The sequence below is a fragment of the Chlorocebus sabaeus genome, chromosome 25, assembly GCF_047675955.1.
Source record: "Chlorocebus sabaeus isolate Y175 chromosome 25, mChlSab1.0.hap1, whole genome shotgun sequence".
Taxonomy (NCBI): domain Eukaryota; kingdom Metazoa; phylum Chordata; class Mammalia; order Primates; family Cercopithecidae; genus Chlorocebus; species Chlorocebus sabaeus.
The window spans coordinates 53,149,700-53,175,620 of NC_132928.1; the positions used below are offsets into that span (position 1 = coordinate 53,149,700).

At 38.9% G+C, this 25,921-nt stretch overlaps 1 protein-coding gene across 1 annotated transcript in view; it reads right to left on the bottom strand.

Moving 5' to 3' along the window:
- Nucleotides 1-25,921, bottom strand: part of PAPPA2 (pappalysin 2) — a 302,229-nt gene that overhangs the window by 244,403 nt on the left and 31,905 nt on the right. The window contains exon 2 of the mRNA XM_037985912.2: nt 17,730-18,801. Within this exon, the coding sequence (XP_037841840.2) occupies nt 17,730-18,801 (1,072 nt within the window). The remainder of the gene's footprint in view (nt 1-17,729; nt 18,802-25,921) is intronic.

Genomic DNA, 25,921 nt, shown 5'->3' on the forward strand with positions numbered 1-25,921 from the left:
CCTTTCTTCAGTTTGTGTCTGCCACTAGTGCTTGGATTCCGACCCCCTTCCTCTCCGACCTCCAGAAAAGGGCTACTCTCTTGATTCCTCTTCTTTAAAATTGTCCTGGAATACAATTATTTTAACCTTTCTAGAAAAGGACATTAAGGACATAAAGTGGCTTTTTTCTTGCACTTAGGAGCAGAACCAAAACTGATTCTTTAAGATGATACTGGATTTTTGCATAAAGATACTGTTCAGAGCATTGTTCATTACACTACATAGCTTCCTCTATATGTAGTCCCCAGGAGAAATTTCTGTCCAGTATGATTACCTATGGCAGTTGTTCTCTTGAGAAGCTGTTTGTTTTCATCTTGTAAATAGAGTAAACAATGTAACTTACCTACTTCCTTGTTTGTATTGATTCTGGGAAGCTCAGAACTGAAATGGTGGCCTCTCTCTAGCACTCTAACTCTAATGCATGGGCAATCACTTTGTCACTTTGTATACTGAATTTGCCACTGCCTTAGTCTTTTTTTTTTTTTTTTTTTTTTTTTTTTTTTTTTTTTTTTGAGGCAGGGTCTCACTCTGTCACCCAGGCTGGAGTGCAGAGGTAAAATCTCAGCTCACTGCAACCTCTGCCTCCCAGGTTCAGACGATTCTCATGCCTCAGCCACCCAAGTAGCTAGGATTACAGGCATGCACCACCACGCCCAGCTAATTTTTAGATTTTTAGTAGAGACAGGGTTCTACCATATTGGCCAGGCTGGTCTCAAACTCCTGGCCTCATGTGATCTGCCCACATTAGCCTCCCAAAATGCTTGGATTAAAGCCATGAGCCACTGCACCTGGCCAGTCTTTTCTTATGTGTCCTCATTTTCCCTTTTTAAATTCTTATTTCTTATATTAAATTCTTGTATTATATGAACATATAAAATCCAACTTAAGTCCTACCTGCAAAAAGGTATGGTAAAACTAGCACCTAAACAGATGAATAGATACTTCTTTCAGAAACCTTTAATTTAGAAATATGTATCAAAATATATAAGGATTTCTCTAGGCATGGAAATAAAATTCAGATGAGTTAATGAATGAATGGATGAATGAATAAGATAAATGAAAGAAAGTAAAACTAAGAAAGGCATTGGAATAAGCCTTAGAAAAAGATTCCTTAGATTTGAGTTTTATTATAATATTGGCCACAATAAAGTCTTGAAATATTATAAGCCACTCAAATTAATGTCATAAAGATTCTCTAATAGCTCCCCCAGAATGCTACAGATAGGAGAGGTTACTACTGCATAGGATATCTTCAGTACATATCCTTATCAAAACTACCTGTGGCAGACTAGGCTACTAATGAAAGAAAAAAATGTGATTTTTATCAATTTGCTGACCAAGGATCAATGATCATGCAGAAAGGTACAAAAATGACAGAATTAGGGATGATGACTTTTTCCATTATATTAAAATCTATGGAAAAGGGCTAGAACAAACTATTGAACAGAATACTTACATATAATTACAAGCATTTAATAAAAGTATTATGTGCCACATTAAGTTAGTCTGATTAATTGTCATTTTAATATTGGACTGTGAATACCTCATAATGGTACCCTATTTTCACTGTTAATGGTTAGGTTATTGAACAAATGACAGTTATTATCATGGTTATTATCCTAAACCTTCTTATAGATGCCAGATGCCAATTCTCTGTGACATTACGTCCCCGTATAATATACTCTCTCTACTGGTCTCATTACCCATCTTTCAAGAACAACCTGAAATCCCATTCCCTCCCAGATTGAGTCCTTCTAGTCAGAAAGCACTCAACAGAGAAATGATTCTTAGAATGATTATTTTGATGATGGTGTGCAGGGTTAATTTGGGGTTAACATGGAGGGAGCCCGGAAGTAGAAAGACAAGTTGGTTAGTTATCATAAAAATTCAGACTTAGGGGGCTACAGATAATTAAAGATAGCACTTGGCTTTATTCTACTCAATATTGCAATTATATGCATACATATCTGTCTCTCCCACCTGAACTCTGAGGACAAGAATCATACCCCTAGTGTCTGCTACTGTGTCTAAATCATAGTAGATATTTAATAAATGTTTATTATAAACTGAATGAGTAAATGAATAAATAAATAGAATGAAATGCAAAAAAAGCCATTGTGACTCTTTTTAAAATTATTTTCTATTGGCTCCTCAGCAAAGCAGAGGAAAGTGAAAACCTATATTAAAAAGAGAACAGGGTCATTTTACTATCTTAATCATCACCACTCTTCCCCAGACCTTGGATGTGCTCCAGGTTGTTGATGTTCCTCATAAAACCTGCTGCCCAGAACTGTGCAGATTCCAGACAAAATCTGACCAGGACTGTGTCTAAGGGGAGCATCTCCTTCAGCAATCTGTACTCTTTCTCCTTTTTAACAGAGCCCAAGATTGTTGGATATTTTTAACAGTCACGTCACACTTTGACCTCACATGACGCTTACAGCCACCCAACACCCATGATTATTTTCCCATTTAATGCTGCAAACATAGGTCTCCACCAGCTTGGTTTACACATTTTTTTATATCCTAAACTCTGATTTCATTTCTATAAATCCTACCCCCAACACACACACACACAACTTTGAAGCATTAATTCAGCAGGCAATTCTGAGTACCTACTGGCACTGAGCACAACCAGGAGACATAGGCATTCCTAGAAATGGCTATGGAATAGGAGACATAGCCATTCCTGAAGAACACATCTGCCTGAAAGCAGAGTACAGTAGACAGGACATGCTCATTGTACTCAGCTTTATGTTTTCACACTCAAATAGGAAAAAGGCCTCTGAGGGGAGATACGGCACAGATTCCCTATGGGGCAGGGTGATTCATGTCTCATGCTTTCTGCCTCATGATGAATCCTTATTACTATATAAGGTATGATCCTGCCCTTGTAAAATTCCATGCTGAGATAAATACCTTTTTCACATCTCCTCTTCAATCACCTTAACGTCTTCTTGAGAATATCCATCATCTCATCAAATCCACCACTGAATCCAATGCAGCGTCTCACCAAACACTTTCACTTATGAAGTATCTTTAAGTCACAAGGCACTTTCAACAAGCATTATCTCATGTGAATTTCACAATATCCCTCTGAGGTAGACAGGGCAGTTAGCCACTTCTTTACACATCCTCCACAGATCCCACTCTACCACAGATAGCCCTCTGTAGCCTAAGGCCTGGAAGCTTCACAGCTCATTGAGAATGGCCTAATGAGCTCTATGTCTCCTGTCTTCTCCAACCACTCTCTGCCTAGCTCATTCAGTTCAGGCACGCTAGCTCCTTCCTGTTCCCTCTGCCTAGAATAAGTCTAGATTCCATGTGGATCACTACCTTGCTTCCTTCAGATATATGCTCAAATATCATCTTTTCAGTAAGATTTTCTACAGACACACTTTACCCTGCTTCCACGGCAAGTACTCTCTGTTTCCATTATTTCTGCTGAATTTCTTTCTCTAGCACTTACCACTGTCTGGCCTATGATGTACACACTTGTTTATTCATTGCCGTTCTTATAGTTCACAGATTGTAAGCTCCATAAGAGAAGAAAAATTTATTTTCATTGCAGTATACCACACTGCACTACAAAACCTAAAACAGTGTCTGGCCTAGAACAGGTACTCAATGAACATTTGTTGAATATGAATGAATGAATATGAATAAGCAAATAATTAAATTATGTGACTACACTGGAGCAAAAACTATAATCTAATTCTTCTCATTTCTAGTTTCCTAGTTCTTTTCACAGTGCAAAAATAATTTTCCTAACCATTTCCGATCCTTTTCTATCTAGATTACTATAGGAACCTACTAACACATCTTCCTGTCTCTAGGCTCGCTGGTCCATAACACTGATTCTGGATACCACCTCCAGATTAGTTTTCTGAATAATTAGTCAAATATTCAATATTTAATGGCTTAAGACTTCTGTTTCTAGTATAAAGAGTTTAGAATCCCTGATCATCCCTCCACTGAAAACAACTAAAACCAGTGAATATACAAAAGATAAATTTTAAATGCATTGTAAAATTGGAAAGAAATTAAAGGATATCTTCAGACTCCACATACAAAGTAAAAACAGGAATCTAGAAAATAAACATTTTCTGAAGCCACTGACTTGTCTGAGGGCTCTCCCTATTCCTAATGCCCAGGAACAACTCTGACAACCTTTTGAGAATCTTGGATTAAAAAGGGCTTATCAAGGTAGGGTGTTCAATAAGACAGCCTCACATAAAACCAGAATTCCTAAGGACTGCACTGTCAATAAAACAGAGCACCAAAAATATTAAAAATTAAAAAGCCTGCTTTATCAAGAGGTACAGCAAGAAAATCTGTATTCCTTGGCCTTGGCCCAAAATATAGGGGGAAAATTTTCCCTGACAATTATAGCTACGAGCCAAATATTACAGATTTGCACCTCAAATTCATAAGATGGTATGGTCTAAAAAATTATGCCAATAATATATTTTAAAGTGGTTTTATGTTGGCAGTGCCCTAGGCAATTGCCAGAAGTAATACAGCATATATTTAACTCAGGTTGGAAAGAAATTGAACAGATAAAGTTTTAAGGAACATGGACCCACAATCAAAAATCACAAAGCACACATGAAGAAACAAAACACTGTGAGGAAGAGCAAGCAGTAATAACAAATAACGGAATCAGACTAGCTGATGTAATATTTTTAAATGCTTAATGTTTTCAATCAAATTTTTTCTTTTGAAATAAACTGTAGATTCACATTGTAACAAATATTACAGAGTAGCCTTGTATACATTTTACCTGGTTTCCTTCAATGATGATATCTTGAAAAACTATAATACAATACCACAACCAGGATACTGACATTGATCCAATCCATCAATCTTGTTCAGATATCTCCAGTATCACTCATACTCGTTTGTGGGTGTTTTTATTACTTATGCAAGTTCATGTATCCACCACTTTAACATGCTTTTAAAAATAAAACAAGCATATCCACAGGATGAATTAATAACAAAAATAAATAAAAAATGGCTAGGCAGACACGACAAAGAACTAAATATAACTATGGAGATTAAAAGTACACTAATAAAAATTAACAGTTTATTGATGGGTTGTAAAAGCCGGTTAGCCAAACCTAAAGAAAGAGTCAGCTGGGCAAATACAAAAACAGCTATTCAAATGCAGCACAGGACAGCAGAGACATGGAAAAACTGAAGAGATATTAGAGCACATGGAGGACAGAGGGAGAGGTAGTAATATATATTTAATAGAAAGTCCAACCAACTTAAGTGTCCATCAGTGGATGAATGGATAAAGAACATGTGTATATACATGATGGAATAATATTCAGCCACAAAAAGGAATGAAATCTGCCAATTGCAGCAACATGAATGAAACTGAAGGTCACATATTAAGTGAACTAACTCAGGCACAGAAAGTCAAATGTTGCATGCTCTCACTTATATGTGGGAGCTAAAAAAGTTGACCTCACAAAGGTAGAGAGTAGAATGATAGATGCTAGAGGCTAGGAAGTGTGGGTGGGTGGAAACAGATATGAAGAGAGGTAGGTTAGGTACAAACATACAATTAGATAAAAGCTGTAAGTTCCACTGTTCAACAGCAGAGTAGAGTGACTACAGTTAACAGCAATGCATTGTATATTTTAAGGCAGCTGGGAGAGAGGAGCTTGAATTGTTCTCAACACATAGAAATGATAAACTCAAAGTGATGATACCTCAAAAACCCTAACTGAATCATTACACATTGTATACATGTAACAAAATATCACACGCACTCAGTCAATACATAAAATGTCATGTATCAATAAAAATAAATACAAAAATAATAAGAAGAAAAAGAAAACACATATATCTGTTAAAACAGACACGTATATATCCATATATCATTTATGGTTCCTAACTGCTTATGGTTCAAATCCCTCAGCCCAAAATCTAGGGACTGTTGTCCAGTATAACTCTTCCAGTTTTCTTCCTCACTTTTCTCTAAGAAATTTTCCTCCTTTCAAGCTGTTCTTTTTAGAGTGGCCTTAATATGTTTGCACATCTGTACTTTGGTTCATGTAACTGACCTTTCTTCTGCTCTCTACTGTACATATTTTAAGAAACTCAGCCAGGCACAGTGGCTCATGCCTGTAATCCCAGCACTTTGGGAGGCTAAGGTGGGCAGATCACAAAGTCAGAAGTTCAAGACAAGCCTGGCCAATATGGTGAAACCACATCTCTACTAAGAATACAAAAAGTAGCCAGGCGTGCTGCCACACACCTGTAGTCCCAGCTACCTGGGAGGCTGAGGCAGAAGAACCACTTGAACCTGGTAGGCGGAGGTTGCAGTGAGCTGAGCTCACACCATTGCACTCCAGCCTGGGTGACAGAGCAAGACTCCATCAGAAAGAAAGAAAGGAAAAGAAAGAAAGGAAGGAAGGAAGGAAGGAAGGAAGGAAGGAAGGAAGGAAGGAAGGAAGGAAGGAAGGAAGGAAGGAAGGAATTCTATAAAGTATTTCATAATCCCTAAGCCCATAGTAGTTATCCTTTCCTTCCCCTCATTCTTCAAGAATGTATTCTCCGAAATAATCATTACATAATTAAAATCAACAAATATTTAGTTTTTATCCACTATAAGCTAAACATTTTGCTGGTGTGTAAGACTTATACTTAACAAACAATATAGAATGGCAGTTGGAAAAATAGGCTCTGAAGTCAGAGTTTTACTTCTCTCTGCTACTGCATAATAATAGTTATTTGACTATCTAAATTTAAGTATAAAATACACATAATCAAAATATTTACTTTTTGGAGCTATAGTGAGCATTACATAAAATAATCCATGCAAAATGCTTTGTTTCATTGGTATTTTATATATATGTGTGTGTGTATATATATATAAAATATTATATATAATTTTACTATGAACCAGGTACTTTACTTGGATATCCTAGCATATTTGGGTTTGAAATCGAAACCATGCAATTCCAAGACTAAAGTTAGCATTAAAATCCAGCAGGAGTTACATCACCAAGAATACCAGGGTCTAAGGTCTAAAGAAAAGCACATTATCAGAAATTAAACATGCCAGAAGTTTCATCCTCAAGAAGTAAAGATGAAAAACCAGCTCATTCGGCCGGGCGCAGTGGCTCACGCCTGTAATCCCAGCACTTTGGGAGGCCGAGGTGGGCGGATCACGAGATCAGGAGATTGAGACCATCCTGGCTAACACGGTGAAATCCCGTCTCTACTAAAAATACAAAAAATTAGCCGGGCGTGGTGGCAGGCGCCTGTAGTCCCAGCTACTCAGGAGGCTGAGGCAGGAGAATGGCGTGAACCCGGGAGGCGGAGCTTGCAGTGAGCCGAGATTGCGACACTGCACTCCAGCCTGGGCGACAGAGCCAGACTCCCTCTCAAAAAAAAAAAAAAAAAAAAAAAAAAGAGCTCATTCTACTCTGAGCAGAGTCGACATCAACTGAGAGAGGGTTGCGGACCTGGAGCCCGGAGGAGCCCTCCAGCTATCCTACACTTTTGGCCACAGTTTCTTATACCCAAGGCTGGCCAGAAACCCTTGACTTCTGAACTAACATGTAAAGATGAGTTAGGCCAGTTGACATTGACTATCTTCAGAATTTGAACCAAGGTACTGTGAGAAACTGTGGCAACTAGCAATAGGATAAAAATCTGAAGGGAAAAATTCTATGAGATAAATTACGAGCCAGAGCAAGCTGAAGCAACGGTTTAAACTAAAGCTATAAGGGAGGAAAAACTATGAGTAATCTAGCAGATTGCTAATCAGACATGAATGGTGCGAATTAACTAAGACATAGAGAAATACGTAAGCTTTGAAAGAGATGGAGCTCCTGACTGCCACAGTCTCTGCAACTCTCTAGCTCCACTTCCAGCCCATATGTAATTTTACAATAAATCCATTTTCTGCAGTTAACATGAGTAGGTCTGTTCCTTACAATTGCAAAATCCTAACTAAAATGCTTGATAAGGATCTTGCCTAATCTGTAACATCATGTCCAAGAGATCTTGTATTCCTTTTTTGGAGTCTGGTCTTCCTCTCATTCACTGACTCCCTAGGTAAAGAGGATTCCTGTTATAAACACTTCCTGGCTATTGTAGCTATTTTTATGCTCATCAAAATTTACTCCATGTTTCAGATTTTTGGAGCCTCCTGGGGGCCCAGCTACTCAAATAACAAGTTAATGAAGAAAATGGCTTAAAGCCATTCCCTCCTTAGCTAACATGTTCACACTTCCATGAGTATTGTCAGTTATTTTACTTACTAGATCTAAATGGGGCAGTGCTACCACAGTGATGAGACCAGTAGAGAAGTTGACTAGAGTGTAGTTTCTGAATACCCTTCTTTTCCCATACATAGTAGTATACTCTGCCTACAAATTTTTACCCTCCTAAAACCCTTGAGCTACATTGTCATTTCCCCATGTCATTGGTTTTCCATCTACATATAGATATATATTTATATATGTACACTAATTCATTTTAAAAATATCAAATGTGTTCCAAGAACTATGAACAAAGAAACTAAAGTCTTGTGCAAGAGATAGACAGGAATGGGAAGTTACAGTATGGTATAATAAATATGTATTTAAGGAGGGGTTGGCCATTTTTTTCATAAAGGGCCAGATAGTAAATATTTTAGGCTTTGTGGGCCACGTGGTCTTTCTTTTAACTGCACAACTCTGCCACATGAAAGCAGCCATAGACAATATATAAACAAGTGAGTGTAACTATATTCCAAAATAATTTTTTTACAAAAACACGTGATAGGCCAGATTTGTTCCATGGTCCATAGTTTGCCAACCACTGTACTAGAGTAAGAACATTCCTTTCTTTAACAATTGTTTATTGAATACTTAGTCCGTTCCTTTTGCTGTTGTAGGTGTTAGAGTATAATAGTCAGCCAAACGTATAAAAACCCCTTCCCTGGTAGAATTTACATTCTAGTGGAGAAAATGAATATTAAGCAAAATAAACAAAATAGCATGTTTGTGATAAATTCTAAAAAGAAAAATAAAGCAGGGGAAGAATTCATAAAGAGCCAAGACAGTGTGTACAATTTTACGTGAGGTCTCCAGGGAAGGCCTCACCTAGAAAGCAACTTTGAAAAAAGACCAGAAGAAAGTGGGAAAGTTAGCCATGTAGAAATCTGGAGGAAGAATATTCCAGAAAAGTGAAAAGCCACTGAAAAGGTGACACAGTAGGAGTATGTCTGGCAAGTCAGAAGGCCAGTGTGGTTGGAGTGCAATAAGGAGCATGGTAAGAGGTGAAGCCACAGAAATGACTGATGCTATATGACCGTATAGATCAGTCATGCTGTTAGCTTTGACTCTGAATAAGCTGGTAAACTGCTGGAGAATTAGGGGGAGAGGAATGACTTGATCTGAGTTATACTGTGATAGGATTACTCTGACTGTTGTGCTAAAAATAGACTCGAGGCAATAGTGCAAGGGCAAAAGTGGGATACCAGTTAAAAGACTATTGCAATAATCCAGGTGAGCGAAGATGGGGACCTGGATTACGGTGGTGGCTACAGGGGGATGAGAAGTGATACAAATGAGGTAGTTAATTTGTATCTGAGGACAACAGAATGCTCCAAGAAGAAGGAAGGGACATCCTAGTTGAGACTTGAAGGATAAGTAGTAGTTGTTTAAGTGTTTGACTCTGGAAATCAGATCCACAACCATTGGACAGCGTTCTGGGTAGGAAGTGAGAGAAACCTTGGAGTTGAAATTAATCATAGATCAGGAACTTCCTCCAGAGACTGGTGCTCTGATGGAACCTCAGAAAAACCCCTGATGGCCACGCTAACTACATGTGCCACCCGCTACCCACTCTACAACTCTGACATCAAGGGAATGAGGGCCTGGTTAGGGGAAGACCGACCAACAAGATTTCATTTATAACCAGTCACTGAAATCATTACAAACAAGAGTCCAAGAAAAGGAAAAAAGAAAGAAAATGTGTAAGTGTACAGCTGTCTTTCAAATTCTTAGGTTTAAATCCTAGGAAGGAACCTCTAAGTGAAATCATCTGAGACAGACTGACATCTGGCCAAGGCACCAGGGCTAGCACCCCAACTCCTAGAAAAAAGCCGAAGTATTTTGAACAACTGAGTGTAGTTGGAGACTGGGGTCTCTCCTGAAAAATTTCTAAGAGGAAATATTTTTAACCCAGACAGACTACACGGCTCACTCACCAGTCTGTCTATTTGGCTAGGAAATAAACTATGAAAAGGAGAAAAACATCCACCCTGCCCCACCCCCCACTCACCTGAGGAGGAAAGTCCACTAAGTCAGGTGAACAGAAAAACTGTGGATTTCATTTGCTCCATAATACGATGCCTATTGGAACTGTGGAGAAACTGGCTTGTAGGAAAATAAATAAGAGACATTTCTGTTTGTAGGTAAACTTACTGTGCTTATCTACGGAACCTCCTCTTATTTCTTTCCTTCTATTCCCGTTGCCAGTTGACGTGACCATGAGAAGGTGACACTTGCTCTAGAGTTCACACTGCCTGTGAATTTTGAAGTGAGGGAACTGACAGTTTTTTGCTGTTTAGTTTTAAATTTTCTCCTCCATTTCTTTTCTCCCTGCCCTCTTCTACCCCTTATGCTTATTTTCCCTGCGTGTGTTTTTTTTGGCTTCAGGGACCTTGAATCTCAACTTCAAAAGAAACCTATAATGAAGCCTGGCTGATGTTTAACAGACCAGCCACTGCAAGAGCCCAGCCTGACCATGCCTTTGGCTCAACAGCCTCCGAGTGTGAGTGAGCAAAGCACAGCTAATCCAAGGCATCCAGGTCTGTGCAGCACCAACTTCTCCACCTGTTCCCTTTGATGCCATGTGCCTCTGCCTTCCTGTCCCAAGATACACCCTTTCTAGTGTATACCTGCAGACACCACTCTCTGCCATATCCCCCAGAACAATTCCCAGCCACCCTCTTGAGGACCTCTTTAGAGGGAAGTATGCCATGGGCAAGTATTGCTATGTATAAGAGTCCTCTGCCCTTGAACTCCCCAGTGAAACCTCAGGGAATGAGGCAAAGAAGAGACAATGAGTTGCCAACATATAGAGATGTTAGCTCATCACAGGCTTCAGAAACAAATATACAGAAAACAAATATACAGTATCCCCATTGTCTGCTTCAGAGCATGGTCAGACACTAAATGATTGATCCTTGTTCAACTATTTGTTTTTATTTGGAGACTTTTCTTCACATTATACCAATATTATGAGATCTGAGATATGGAAACCAAAAAAGAGAGACAAACAGAGTTCCAGATTTAGTGAAATACTTGCTCAACTCTATTGTGAAAAGGAGAGAAAGCATGGGATGGAAAGTAGGTGCAGCAGCAAAGAACTGTAACTCTGAGACATAATTTTAGGGAGAAATGTGACAGAAACAATTAATAACCAAAAAGAAGTTGAAGCCTGCAAAGGTCAGGGAAGACAGGTTCCCCTGAGGGTACAGAAATTCCTTTGGGCTCGGCTCCCTAGTATACACCATAGGGAATAGTCAATGACATTTGTGATTTTACTGAAGTGGACACTCAACACTCTTCCTTCCCTTAATTCTTGCAGATCATCTCTCAGGGAAGCTACTATGTAGAAATAGACATCTGGCTTATGTAGCCCTGCCTAGTTCCAAGTTCCTTTATCTTGGTAAGTCTGTTCAACTGGCTGGGTAATATATCTATAATTCATATCTCCTCCTGACCAGTCCAGAGCCTGATAAGTACTCTCTCTTTGATAGGCCCATCTGGGTTACAGATGTTTGATGCTGAATTCATCAGGCTTTCTCTCCTCTCAGAGCATTTGGGAGAGGAACTACTTTGGGCTAGATTTGTGGTTTCTTGCTGGGGGTGGTGGGAATGCATCTTGGTTTGTTTTGTACTGCCATAGCAGAATACATGAGAATGGGTAATTTATGAAAAAGAGAGATTAATTTCCTACAGTTCTGGAGGCTGTAAAGTCCAAGGTTGAGGGGCCTGCATCTAGTGAAGGTCCTTTTGCTTCATCATCCCATGGCAGAAGACAGAAGTGCAAGAAAGCAGACACGAGAGAGGGGTAGCAAACTCATCCTTTTATCAGAAACTCACTCCTGTGATAACAGCATGAAGCCATTAATGAGGGCAGAGCTCTCATGACATAACCATCTCTTAACATTTTCATCTCTCAACATTGTTGCTTTAGGGATTAAATTTCTTTTTTTTTAAATTTATTATACTTTAAGTTCCAGGGTACATGTGCACAACATGCAGATTTGTTACATATGTATACATATGCCATGTTGGTGTGCTGCACCCATTAACTGGTCATTTACATTAGGTATATCTCCTAATACTATCCCACCCACCTCCCACCCCATGACAGGCCCTGGTGTGTGATGTTCCCCACCCTGTGTCCAAATGTTCTCATTGTTCAATTCCCACCTATGAGTGAGAACATGCGGTGTTTGGTTTTCTGTCCTTGTGATAGTTTGCTCAGAATGATGGTTTCCAGCTTCATCCGTGTCCCTACAAAGGACAAGAACTCATCTTTTTTATGGCTGCATAGTATTCCATGGTATATATATGCCACATTTTCTTAACTTTGGGAGACACATTGGAACCACAGCAGGAAGACTGAACAGGATTTGGGAAGTGAGGAAAGTTGTTCATACATCAATCCTTGCACTCAAATGTTAGTGATCTATTTGTAGGTCTGTCCCCCACTTTCTACTACTCTCCCCCGACTGTAAACTGTGAGCTTCTGGTGCTTCCACTGTGAATGGAAAGACTCTGTGCCTGGAGCACTCCGCTCAATAGATGCCTGGCAAAGCATTTGTCAAAGTTGAGTCCCTTCAGAGTCAGTATAATGGAATTGTGAGCTTGAGCTCTGTGATTTAACTGTAATAATAGGCAGGCTCTACAAAGGCAATCTAGTTCAGAGACTAACTCCACCAATTCACAGGACCTTATGGAAACCCAAAGATCTATATCTCTATGAATCAAAAGTCCTTTCAAACAATCTAAGCCATGGCAAAGAAAAGCCATTCCCCATGTTCTGCTCTTAATGCCTCAGCCTGGATTTAAACCCAGAGAATTTAGATAAAATTACTGAACTTCTCCTCTAAATTGTTAGCCCTTACCATTTCCATAGTCTTTACATGTGTCCCTCTGCCATGCCTGGCATATCATAGAAGCTTGATAAATAATTATTTTTCAAAATATTGCTCTTGCCAAGAGTCATAAAAAGTTAATATTTTTATAATAAAAATTCAGCACAAAACATAGGATAGGGAAGGCAGAAAAGACCTACACATGAAATAAGTATAAGAGACCTGAGAAGAAAGAAAACCTCTCTCCTCCACTATGTTTCTGCCTTCAAATTTCTTTTTTCAAAAGAGAAAATTCATAGGTAATTATTCTTTCTTAGATCATCATAGGTAGAGTAAAAGTGTGGTTTCTACTGTGAATAAGCATTAGACATTTAAGGAAAGTCACCAGCATAAAGGATAGTCATTAATTTAAAATATAATAAAAAAAGAAAAGTTGACTTCAGAAGTATCAGATATAACACACACACAAAAAAATTTCCAAATGAATCACATTTTTATCTTTGAAAATGTTTGTCTTAAAATTTTTTTAAGATTATATTAAAAAATAATCAAAGAATAAGAAGGTGTTAAAAGTATGATTGTTAAAATATAAAAGTAAATAAAAGCATTGAAAGACTCAAAGAAATCTCAAAAAAAAAAAAAGTAGAACAGACTAACAGAGAATGTAGGAGAGAAAAGAGACAAAGAGTGAGTTCAGTAGATTCATCCCCAGGAGTATCAGGGGTAACAAAGAGAATAGAGAAAACTGAGTGAAGAAATAGCAAAGTAACAATTTAAGAGATTTTTCCAGAGACAAGGGGCATAAGTGTCCAAACTGAACAGTGTTCAACAAAAGAACAATAAAAGTCAATCCCTAAAAAATAATCTTACAAATTCCTAGAGTAACAAGGCTAAGGATAAGATTCTAAGAGAATAAATAAATATATATATGTGTGTGTATATATACTCACACACCTATAAAAGTACACACAATTATCGGAACAGAAGCTAGAAGTAATTAATGAACTTCTTCATAAGTTTGAGATAAACTGTTTTTCAATTCAAAATTTTATACCAAGTCAAACTATCAGTTTTGTATGAAGGTAGAACAAAAACATTCTTAGAAGTGCATTTTCAGAAAAGATTACCTAAAACATCTTTTCTTACAAATTTACTTGAGGATGCTTTCCAGTAAAATAAGGTAGTAAATTAAGAGATATTCATGTAATTCAGGACACAGTGGCTCTATCCCCCCAAAAAAACGCATTGAAGAGAAGTCCCAGGATGACAACTGTGCAGGAGACTTAAAGATAACCGGCCAAGATTGGAAGAAGAGAATAGAATTAACTAGAAGGGAGAGCTCTAGAGGAGCGTAAAAAACATTTTTTGAAGGGTGAAGAGGAAGAGTTTTATTTAGTGTTAGAACAGTTCAGAGGAGGGGAACATTTTTATAAATTTATTCTACAAATTAGCCGGTAAAATAAAGCATTTGAAAGCAATCTAGAATATCAAGAAAGAATAAAGGAAGGAAGGAAGGAAGGAAGGAAGGAAGGAAGGAAGGAAGGAAGGAAGGAAGGAAGGAAGGAAGGAAGGAAATAAATCGAGACTCAAGGGGTTGGGCTGGGAATGGGAAGAAGCTGTGCAAGAAAAGAAATATAATAATAGAATAGTACTTTGTTCTGCAACAAATAACATTTCACAGTCATAATACTATAATACATACAATTGACTCAACAAAAATAGTAAAGTAATTATACGGAAGGATGCAAGGACAAGGAAGGAGATAATGTAAGGGAGTTAGTCCCGTCTCTATCTTAAGAAATCAATAGATAATGTTTGAAATTGATGAACCAAGCAATATAAATACAATATTTGGAGGTGTACAGGAAACTACCAGAAAAAAAAGGGTGAAAAAAAAATAAATATAGTAACCTGTGCAAAGCAAGGACAGAGTGTGGAGAAGGATGGGGGAAGAGTTAGGCAGGTGACTATTTTTCTTCCTTCTGTCTTTTGGTATAATTTGATATTTTAAACCATGAGCACTTTTCACTTTGAGTTAGTATTTTTAACTATCAAAAAGTATAAATATTTCTTTTGTATTCCACAAAGCAGGTTTTATATGTGGGGCTAAAAGAGTCACTTATGAATAAAGGTTCAAAACACTATTGGGTCTATAAATAGGAGTGAGTTCCTCTTCTGCAGGCAGTGAGGTAAGTTATAAACACCCAGATAACTTACCTCACTGGAATTTAGAGAAAGAATGACAGGAATTTAGAGAAAGAAAGGGAAATTCTGAGGAGAACAATACCTGGGTACCTTGAAAGACAGCTCTCTCAGACAGGGCATTACTATAAACTAGGAGACCAGACTTTCTCATTTCTCTGGGGGATCCTAAGTGTTGCTAACCACTGCTGTTAGTGAGGTTTAGCTTCTGCTTGAGGTTACCAAAATCTAAAAACCAAACCAAACATAATTTTCTTTTCTTCTTCTTTTTTTAAATTATACTTTAAGTTCTGGGATACACGTGCAGAACATACAGGTTTGTTACATAGGTATACACGTGTCATGGTGGTTTGCTGCGCCCATCAACCCGTCATCTACATTAGGTATTTCTCCTAATGCTATCCATCCCCTAGCCCCACCACTCCCTGACAGGCCCCAGTGTGTGATGTTTCCCTTCCTGTGTCCATGCGTTCTCATTGTTCTAAACAGAATTTTATTATACAAATAGTTCTGATAATTTGATTAGTTCTCTTTGCATCACTATGTAAACAAAGACTTCCTATCTGTCAGCCTTAATAATAAGAACTAATGTTATTTTAGAACTATTTGTGTACATTGAAAACTTCAGAGCTACTTTCCTATACTTTATTTCATTTGATTCACAAAATAACCTGAAAATACTGATAATGCAAGGTATTACTGCAATCATCCTTACTTCATAGAGAAGACTTCTGAGTTTCCAAAAGTGACTTGCATAACTTGCAAACCTAGTTAAGTAGTGAGGACTCCAAAATTTAACCGTGTCCCTTGATTCCAAATCGTATACTCGGTCTTTTACACCACATGTTTGAAGTACAGCCCACTCTATTAGTGGTAACTCATACCAAGAGGACTTCCCACACACAGGGGTACTAGGAACTACTTGTACAAATGGTGTCCAACACAAAAGTAGTCATCAAGACATTAGGTGGGAACTGAGATCCTGTTCCCCCACCTCCCACCAGCCCTGTACCCTAGGTCAGGTAAGTCTTTTCATAATTTGAACAAAGGCACCAGTTGTGTACTAGGGATACCTTGTCCACAAACACATATTAACAAGTTCACTAGCTACCTACCTACTTTCTTACCCTCCTCTATTATGTCCAACCCCTGCATCAGCCATTAAATGAGAATCTTCTTACGGCTTCTGTCTCAGAACAAGAGACACATCAGATCCATTTATTCATCAACTTAAACAACTAAATGTCAGCTGCTATTCTAGGCCTTGGGAATATAGTGGTTAACAGAATAGATAAGGGCCCTGATCTCATGGAGCTGATATTCCAAATATGGGAAAAACAGACAAACATATGAATGTGAAAGAAAAATTATCAGAAGTACTAAGTGTTAAACAGGAAATTTAAATTAGTTGATGTAACAGTAATTGATAGCTGCTTTAATCTGAGGGATTGGGAAAGGCTTCCCAGGTGGTAACATCTAAGTCGGCATTTGAATGACAAGAAAGAGCCCATCAAGGGAATATCAAGGAAAAGAGGATTCCAAGAAGATGGAACAGCAAATGCAAAATCCTGAGGGCAGAAAAAAGCTTGATCTGTTCAATGGAACAGAATCAAGTCAGTGAGGCTGCGCTATGTGGGTGGGGATGAAGAGGCAGACAGGGGCCAGACTGCATTAAGAGCCTGTGTGTCAGGTAGGGGATTCAGATTTTATTCTGAGTGCAGTGGAGGAAAAAAATCTTAAGATGAGAAATGACAGTATCCAACTTACCTTTTTCAAAAGATCCTTCTGGATGCTGCACAAAGAATGGAATTTAATGGGGCAACAGTGAAAGATCTCAGTACCTAAAGCAGACTAGTGGCTAGCTGTCACATGAAACTTTACGAAATTGTTGAACTGCTTAGACTAAACAGACCTAAGACCTTTTCACAGATCTGTATTACTTTGCCAAGACCCTAAGACTATAGGAAGTATTGTCACGTGTAATAAGTATTGACTGGTTTCTATGTCTGGATACCTTGTTCATTCTCCACGAAGATTTCCTAGCCTCCTCTGGTAGAACAAGTTGTTCAGCTTTCCTGTGCCCCAAGTATCTGGTGCATATGCCTTTGGGTGCACTTCACACTGTGTACACAGCTTTCTGCACCACAAATAGTGAGTTCTGTGAGGGCTGTCTCTTGTCTCAGTCATCTGTGTTCCTAATTACCTAACAGAACACCTAGCACTTCACAAAAGCTTAATACTGTCTGATGGGGTGGATTAATGTTGTATTCAGGGACTGTGTGAACACATTTGTCTCCAAAACCAAACAGATAAAATGATGTTAGAAATGCACCCTACAAGTAGGACACCCCAAACCCCAGTCCCTTACCTCTTGGGTGAGTCAGGGTCAAAGCAGGTCTTGCGCACATCAGCCACCTGGGGGTCGCAGCAGTCCCCGTCGTCAAAGTCGTTCAGCATGTTGTTACACTCCGCGTGACAGAGCCCATCCCTGCGGTTCCAGGAGTAGCAGCGGCCCTGCAGGCGGCAGTCACCCCCATCATAGCCTGTGAGTGGGTGCTCACACTCAGGGTCGCAATGGTCATTGCCAATCTTGCTGGGCTCACAGTTCACAAGCACAACCCGGTGTCGCAGGGTGGAATTGTGGACCTGGTGGACGCTCAGCTGCCAGCTGATGTTGTAGCGGCTGAAGGCCTCATTCAGTGCCTCGTGCTGCAGACGAATCTGCTCCTCGCTCACAATGGGGTTTAGGCCCTCATCATCACAGATGTTCACCACCTGGTAGCGAATCACCTTCTCTCCCCGAAGGGGCCAGTATCCATTGTACCGGGAGATCAATTCCACGTTGTCACAAACCGTTTGCCCACAGAGTGGGGGCCGCAAAGGCGACAGAATCTCGGGCTCTGGCTCAAAGCCCTGGAGAACCTCAAGGCGTGGGTACTTCTCATCTCTGAAGGGAACCCATTCTGTGTTCAGAGGCTCAAAGCTCGCTGTCAGGACCAAGTCAGTCGCTTCCTCCTCCCCGCTTGAATGCTGAGAACTGTGTTGAAAATGGTTTTGTGGCAGGGCGGTCGACCAGAAAACCAGTGTGCCCAGGTGTCCACGGAAATAGCGTCCATCCTCAGAGCTGTCTCCCCCCAGGAGCAAAGAGCGGCAAGATGCCATGAAGGGGCTGTTCAGGGGGCCAGACTGATCTAGACTGCTAGCCACCTGAGTGCCATGCACATACAGGGCCATGCGCCGTCCATCGTAAGTGGCTGCCACGTGGGTCCATGTGCCTGGTTGGTAGCGACTGTGGCTAATCAAGATGGTGGCTTTCTTCATGCGGTCAGTGCGGAGGGAGAAGAAGAAGCGAGCATCCCGCTTTCCCTTGTCCTTCCCTGAGCGGATCCCCAGGGCCCAGCCTTTGTCACTGACAGTGTGGGAGCAGTTATCAAACACACCTGGGAAAGAAGGAAGAATCGAGGGAAGAGATACCAGATACAAAGGGGAATGGAGAAAGGGAGAAGAAAGCCCACGTAAATAACAAGAATGCAGGTTTTTAATGGGGAATAAAGTAAGTGACACAGACTTCTCATCTGAGATGCCTGCTCATATCCCTATATCAGGCCATTCTGGCATATCCTATCCCCAAAAGGAATGATTTGAGATTCCAGCCAAGTTAACTCATTCTGGTATGTTTACATAACCAAAATGGAAGCTGGAAAGCAGATGTTCAATGCAAATGGCAAGAATTCTCTAGCACTCCATCACAAATGTGCTTCATGCTGACTGGCTTTGAGTCCATGCCTTTCCTCACTGATCCTAGCTCTTTTCCATTTCCTCAGAAGCCATGCGAGTAGTCATACTTTTTGCAAATGACAGCTATCTCCTACCCTCTGGAAAGTGATTTTTCTCTACTGAACATTAAAAAGATGATACTCATGGAGAAAACAAGGAGTTGATTAATCAGGGAGTCTTTTTAGAGAAGATGATAACATCCCAGACATCATTCCTAGCCTATTATTCCCTCTAACACCTCTCATGGGTAAGGATGCCCATCTACAGTGAACAACTGTTCCCCAGAGAAAGCAATATGGCACTGCCCCATGGTCCTAGCCTAAAAATCTAGTCACTGAGTTAGTAGAATGACTCTTCTATACCCAATACCACCTACCACAGTACAGAAGCAGACTGTTTCCAGATTAATAAAGGTCCTATCATACACTACCTGCCTTGCTCAGAGAAGGCAGAGGGCATCTAACAGGCACAGGGCTGTTAAATCTAATTGAATAAACAAAGGATAGAACACCCATAAATAGTTAGATCATTAATAAGTTGGCAGCAGGAAGGGGCACAAACTTTCAGATGTGGCATTATTGCAGATGGGACTCAGGGAGTTTGGAGGCCTTAAATGTTCGTAGTAACCCATCTTCAGTTTACCCACCATCTCTTCTTCAGTACCTCTTCTAGTACATAGTCTCTCAGGAATAGCTTTTACTAATAAATCACAAGAAGTCAGTACATCACATAGGAAATGCTTAATAAATATTGCTTGCACCGATGAATAAATGATGGAAAAATATACTAGCCTTTTGATCAGATACCTGGGTAAACATCAAGAGTCTTTCTCTCCAAGCTTGTTAAATAAGACTTTTATTTGTTCCCTGACCTCCTATGCAATCCAGTCCAATAATAATTCTTCTTAGTCTAGATTTATAAGCCATGAGGCTTCCTATTCTGATGGCAGGCAAGTGCTTTACAAGTAGTTATATTTCCAAAAGTGATAGAATATCTTCTCCTCTGTCTTCAGCATAAATTAATAACTCATGGTTTACAAAATAGAAGTACTTTTGAGCAAAAATATTTCCTCCCTAACCCAGTAATTCTAGCAATTACACTTTGAATTACTAGTGATGACTAGCTACAGTTCAATAGGGTATTCCGATTTGGGTTTCGGGGTTTCAGTTGTTATTGTTTTCACACTGGGGTCTATCTGTTAAAGAAGTGTAAGGAATAAAGTAAGTGACACAGGAATAAAGTGTAGACACTCCTCTACAAACTCTTGTATTGAGCGGATTTTCAAAAAAGCAAACAAATCTAGTGAGATTAACACTAAGTTCCCTGATTCATATTTTCTCCTGGTCCACTTATTTTAATAAGTAGTAAGTAGTTTTAATTATCTATGTGACCTATGATGACATGGACTGCAATACTGAATATCAGGACCATGGAGTTACTAATCTATCAGCTATTTGCTGATCTTTAAGATAAAGTACTGGGGAGGTGACTTTATATTTGATGCATACACACAGGTATATGTATGAGTTCAGATATAAATTGTTAGACTTGACACATAAGTTACCAGATAATTAACATGATTATCTGCCAGGCATCTACTTGCAATTTTAAACATTTTAATTTGCTGTCCTTAGAACTTCTAGTCTATTATCACAAAAATAGTTGTTCTTATTTGTCTCATAGAAAGGTATAAAGTTATTAATAGTGTATCTGAAATGATATTTCTAACTTCTTGAAATACTAAATAGAAGATGGACCACTCTGATTATACTAGTCTAGTTCTGATTAATATAAGTTAGCAATTATATCAAACAATATTTATAGCCAAGAGCACTAAGATCATCTATATTACTTGTGAGATGTAGCCAGTATGTAGAGGTATTATTCTGAATGATAACCAAAGTAATGATTATTTGCTCTCTAATTTAGGATGTCCAAACAGCAAATGAAAAAACCTCACTATATTGCTTAGATAACTACATTTTACTTGCTTTGTTACCATTGTTCATACTTCATCTGTAGGGAAATAGAGTATATAGTTGCTGAAGCACTATCCTGCACTCCTTCCACTCAAAAAGGCATACTTAGCAAATAGAATTCTCTGATTCAATGCCAACAACTCTAGTTGTGAATCAGTCACATGTGAAGCTTTCACAAATACAGACTATTTTGAAGCCATATGGAGAGCTTATCCCATATTACAAAAGAAATCAAGTTCCTCACTGCTGCTTAGTAGAATGAAATGTAGAAGACAGAAGTTGAGAGTCTTAGTATTTTTCATTCAGTGAAGGAAAGTTAGCAAGATTGATATCAATGGTAAGTTAAATCAGACATGAAAATGTAAAGATCATCTGAAATTCTTTTAAATAATTTGTTTAAAAATTATACTAGATCAGGAATCTTAGATTCGTCCAAGGTGTCCATGCAACAGTGATACATACTTGTTCATTAATTCAGCAAACTAATGGAATGAGGGGTAGTTAAGATAAACGAGGTAGTTAGGATTCATAGGACCTGTTATGAATAAGTGCACAGAAGCATACTAAGTTAGCTCACCCATGCAAGTGCAAGTTTGGTAGATATTTACAAAGCAATACTATCTGCCAATCTCAGTACTTGGTGCTGGAGATTCTATAGTGATCAAATAATTATATGATATCATGGAGAGTTCAATGTAATGCAGAAAATAAACCTGAAATGAATAACAATGGAATAGGCTGACTACTGAAAGTATAAATAGCTATGGGTGCAGCAAAAGGACCTCTTTATTAAAACATGGACATAACATAGCAGAAATTCTCCCTAAAGCCATTAAATGTCAACTTCCCAACACTGACCTGTCTTGTTAATAATTTGATTCCTAGAAGGTATCCACCATAAAAATCTGCCCATGAGATTAGGACTACCTTGATCACCAGTCAGACTGTCTGGGAAGGCTAGAGAGCGCCAAAGCCAAAGAATTCCGAGAGATAAGGTCAGACATTGCCAAGCTCAACGTCCTGCCAGTTTACCCAGTAATATTCATTGCAAGAGTCCTCAGAACCTGCCTTTATATAAATTACTCACTTCAGCCAAATCTTCTACACTGGAATTTTGTGTGTGTGTATGTGAGTGTGTGTGTGCCTGTGTGTGTGTGACTCTATTTACTTTTACTTAGCCTGTAATGTTATCTCCCATTTATATAGTCCTTGAGCTTTCCAAATAAATCTTTTGTATACTGTTATTTAAGTGGTAAAACCATCCTCTGAGGTAGGCAGAGTTATTGTCATTGGCCTTCTTTTATAGATGCAGATACTGAGGCTTTGAGAGACCAGGTGTCAGACTGGGTGCAGAGAGTGCACTAGAACCAAGACATCATTATTTTGAGCCCAGAATGGTTTTCTACAAACCCTATGTGGGAAAGACCATAGTGCATGTGGTTAAAAGCATGAGTCAGCCAGAAATTATATTCTACAATCTACCACTTACATGCTGTATCATCTCAAAAAAAAAAAGTTATATCACCTTGCTGAGCTCTGGTTTCCTTATTTGAAGGTTTTACCTGAGAAATAAAATCTGTGCATCTTCAGCATCCTTCAACCACAAGCTGAGACCTTAGACCGCATGAGGTTGCTGTGAGAATTAAATAAAATATCACATGCGAAGTATCTTAGCACAGCGTTCAGCTCAAATAAAGTGATTAATAAACATTAGCTATGATGAGGAAAAGGACTTTCATGATGTGTTATCAAAGGAAATAATAAATTAGATATAAAACCAGTGGTATGCTAGTAAATATTTAACAACTGGTCTTCTGAAGATTAAAAAAAAAAATCCAAGTCCTGATTTGCAACATTTGCCAATTTCTGTGATATAAATTACTGCCACAATGGCCAATTTTAAGTTACCAGTATGATGTCACTGAACATGGATTTGGGAAGAGATGTGTACAAGTTTCCTGATGAACCAGTCTGAGTCGATTCCATTACTGTAAAGACTAAAAAGGAAAGCAATTGCAAGCTGCCAAATGTCTCCTTTTCCCTTGGACTACAAAGTTAGATGTGGCTGCTTTGCTGATAATATCATTTTTTGTAATTTAAAAGGGGGTAAATATTACCTATTATCTGAGTTTTCAGCCACAACATGTCTACTGGAAGACCCAGTGACCAACTGTACCTGTGGACAAAATGTGTCCATCCCAGGCCTGCTCTTCTTCATTCTTTAGCTACAAATTGGGGTCATAGAGCAGCCTGCACAGCTCCCCACATGCTCTCAGGAGGGACCCTCAGTCCTACTTTATTGACCTCATTAAGCAAAAGCAAGATGAACTTTGTTTCAAAGGAAAAATTACAGAATCCCACATTTAGGAGACTTCTTCTCAGTCTAGCAGAGTAAAGACTGACAAAACCAATGAAGTCCAAGCCAACACAATATATGTGGTGAAACTCTTGAGTTTGTGCAACATTGAGATTTTATAATTTTGGATGTACGTGAGATAGAAACAAACATGTTATAACTATTGTTTATTCATCAAAGCCACATTCTTGGAAAGAACAGAGGGACCAGTACATGAATATGATTTATAAAATTACTCAACACTAAACTGAACCATGATAGCCCATGGATTAGAAAAATCAGATCAAATGATGTAACTCAAAAGACGGTACTAGTGTGGAAGCCAAACATTTGGACCATATCATCTTAAAACTCTAAGAATCATTTTCTCAGCTCTTTCTTGTGACTGGCTTCCATCATATATGTTAACTAAATTTAAAACTATTCAAGCACCTTACCTTGTATTTAATCTGAGTTTTGAGAGAAAGAAAAGTAAATTAAGGGAGGATATCCTGTTAATTGTATACTTGCTCTCAACTCCAAAAATTGTACTTAGAGACCATGGGTATCTCACAGAGCAATATGCTCTTGTGGGTCTTAGCAAACATCACTTGTATCCACTTCTCTACTATCATTAATTACCAGCACTTGGAATTGATAGAGTCAATTATACTCAAGGAGAAAGGTTGTCTCTCAAACTGGAATATATTCCTCCAAAGCAACTATGAAAAATTCTAATAAAGCACTGAACATCATAGATAGAGTTACAAACAGCTGTTTCATGAAAACAAAAGTTTTTAATGTGGCCCCTGTAAGGTAGTAATCCTGCTTCTTTCCATTACTTGGGTGTTTTTTGTCTTTTCTTTTTTCTTTTTTGATGCTCAGGATGTCTGCTGCTTATGCCAAAAACAGACAAAGAGACTTGAACTATCTTTTATAATTTGTCTACTATGTGCAACTCTATCCCTGGTGGACATGCTGCCACCCATAACAAAGTCCTGAAAAATAGCTTGGCAGGCCACCTTGGGCAGACACATCTTCAGACTGACCAAATGACTGTGTGCCTGTTCTTGAGGTCTGAAAAACAGCCCAGTGGGCTTGCTCCTCGAGGACACATCCCCAGGGCAGCCAAGGAGTGTATGCCCACACCCCTGGCCAGAGTAAAAGGCCCATAGCCCTAACCTCAGTGAGCCAGACCCCCAGCTGACTGACTTACCATGGACATTATGTGCACTCACCTCCCTCCCTCCACCTAAGAAACGGCCCAGCAAGCACACACCCAGCAAAGCTGTGCCACTGCTGCCACAAACTCTTGCAGCCTAGGCCACTGAGATAGAAAAATCACTAGCATGAATTACAGCTGAAGAAACTGACTAGAGACTACTGTGTCCATGTGGAATTAAAGCCAATACACCCTACCCAACTGACACCCTAAGACCTATCTATAGAAATAAGTCTTTTTCTAAGATTGCCCTCTCTTACCACTCCTATCTGACATAGTATTGGAAGTTCTGGCCAGGGCAATCAGGCAAGAGATAGAAATAAAGGGTATTCAAAGAGGAAGAGAGGAAGTCAAGTTGTCTTTGTTTACAGATGACATGATTTTACATTCAGAAAACTCCATCATCTCAGTCCAAAACCTTCTTGAACTGATAAGCAACTTCAGCAAAGTCTCAGGATACAAAATCAATGTGAAAAATCACAAGCATTCCTTTACACCAACAACAGACAAGTGGAGAATGAAATCATGAATGAACTCCCATTCACAATCACTACAAAGAGAACAAAATACCTAGGAATACAGCCAACAAGTGATATGAAGGATCACTTCAAGAGGAACTACAAACCACTTCTCAAGGAAATAAGATAGGATAAAAACAAATGGAAAAACATTCCATCCTCATGGATAGGAAGAATCAATATCATGAAAATGGCCATAAGGACCAAAGTAAGGTATAGATTCAATGCTACTCCCATCAAATTACCATTGACGTTCTTCACAGAATTAGAAAAAAAACTATTTTAAATTTCTTTTTTTTTTTAAATTTTATTATTATACTTTAATTTATAGGATATATGTGCACAACATGCAGGTTTATTACATAGGTATACATGTGCCATGTTGGTTTGCTGCACCCTTCAACTATATTTAAATTTCATATAGATTCAAAGAAGACCCCAAATAGCCATGACAATCCTAAGCAAAAAGAACAAAGTTGGAGGCATCACGCTACCTGACTTCAAACCATACTACAAGCCTACAGTAACCAACACAGCATGGTCCTGTTAGCAAAACAGACATAAAGACCAAGGGAATAGAACACAGACCTCAGAAATCACACCACACACCTACAACCATCTGATCTTCGACAAACCTGTCAAAAATAGGCAATAGGGAAAGGATCTTCTATTCAGTACATGGTGCTGGGAAAACTGGCAAGCCATTGTCAGAAAACTGAAACTGAACCC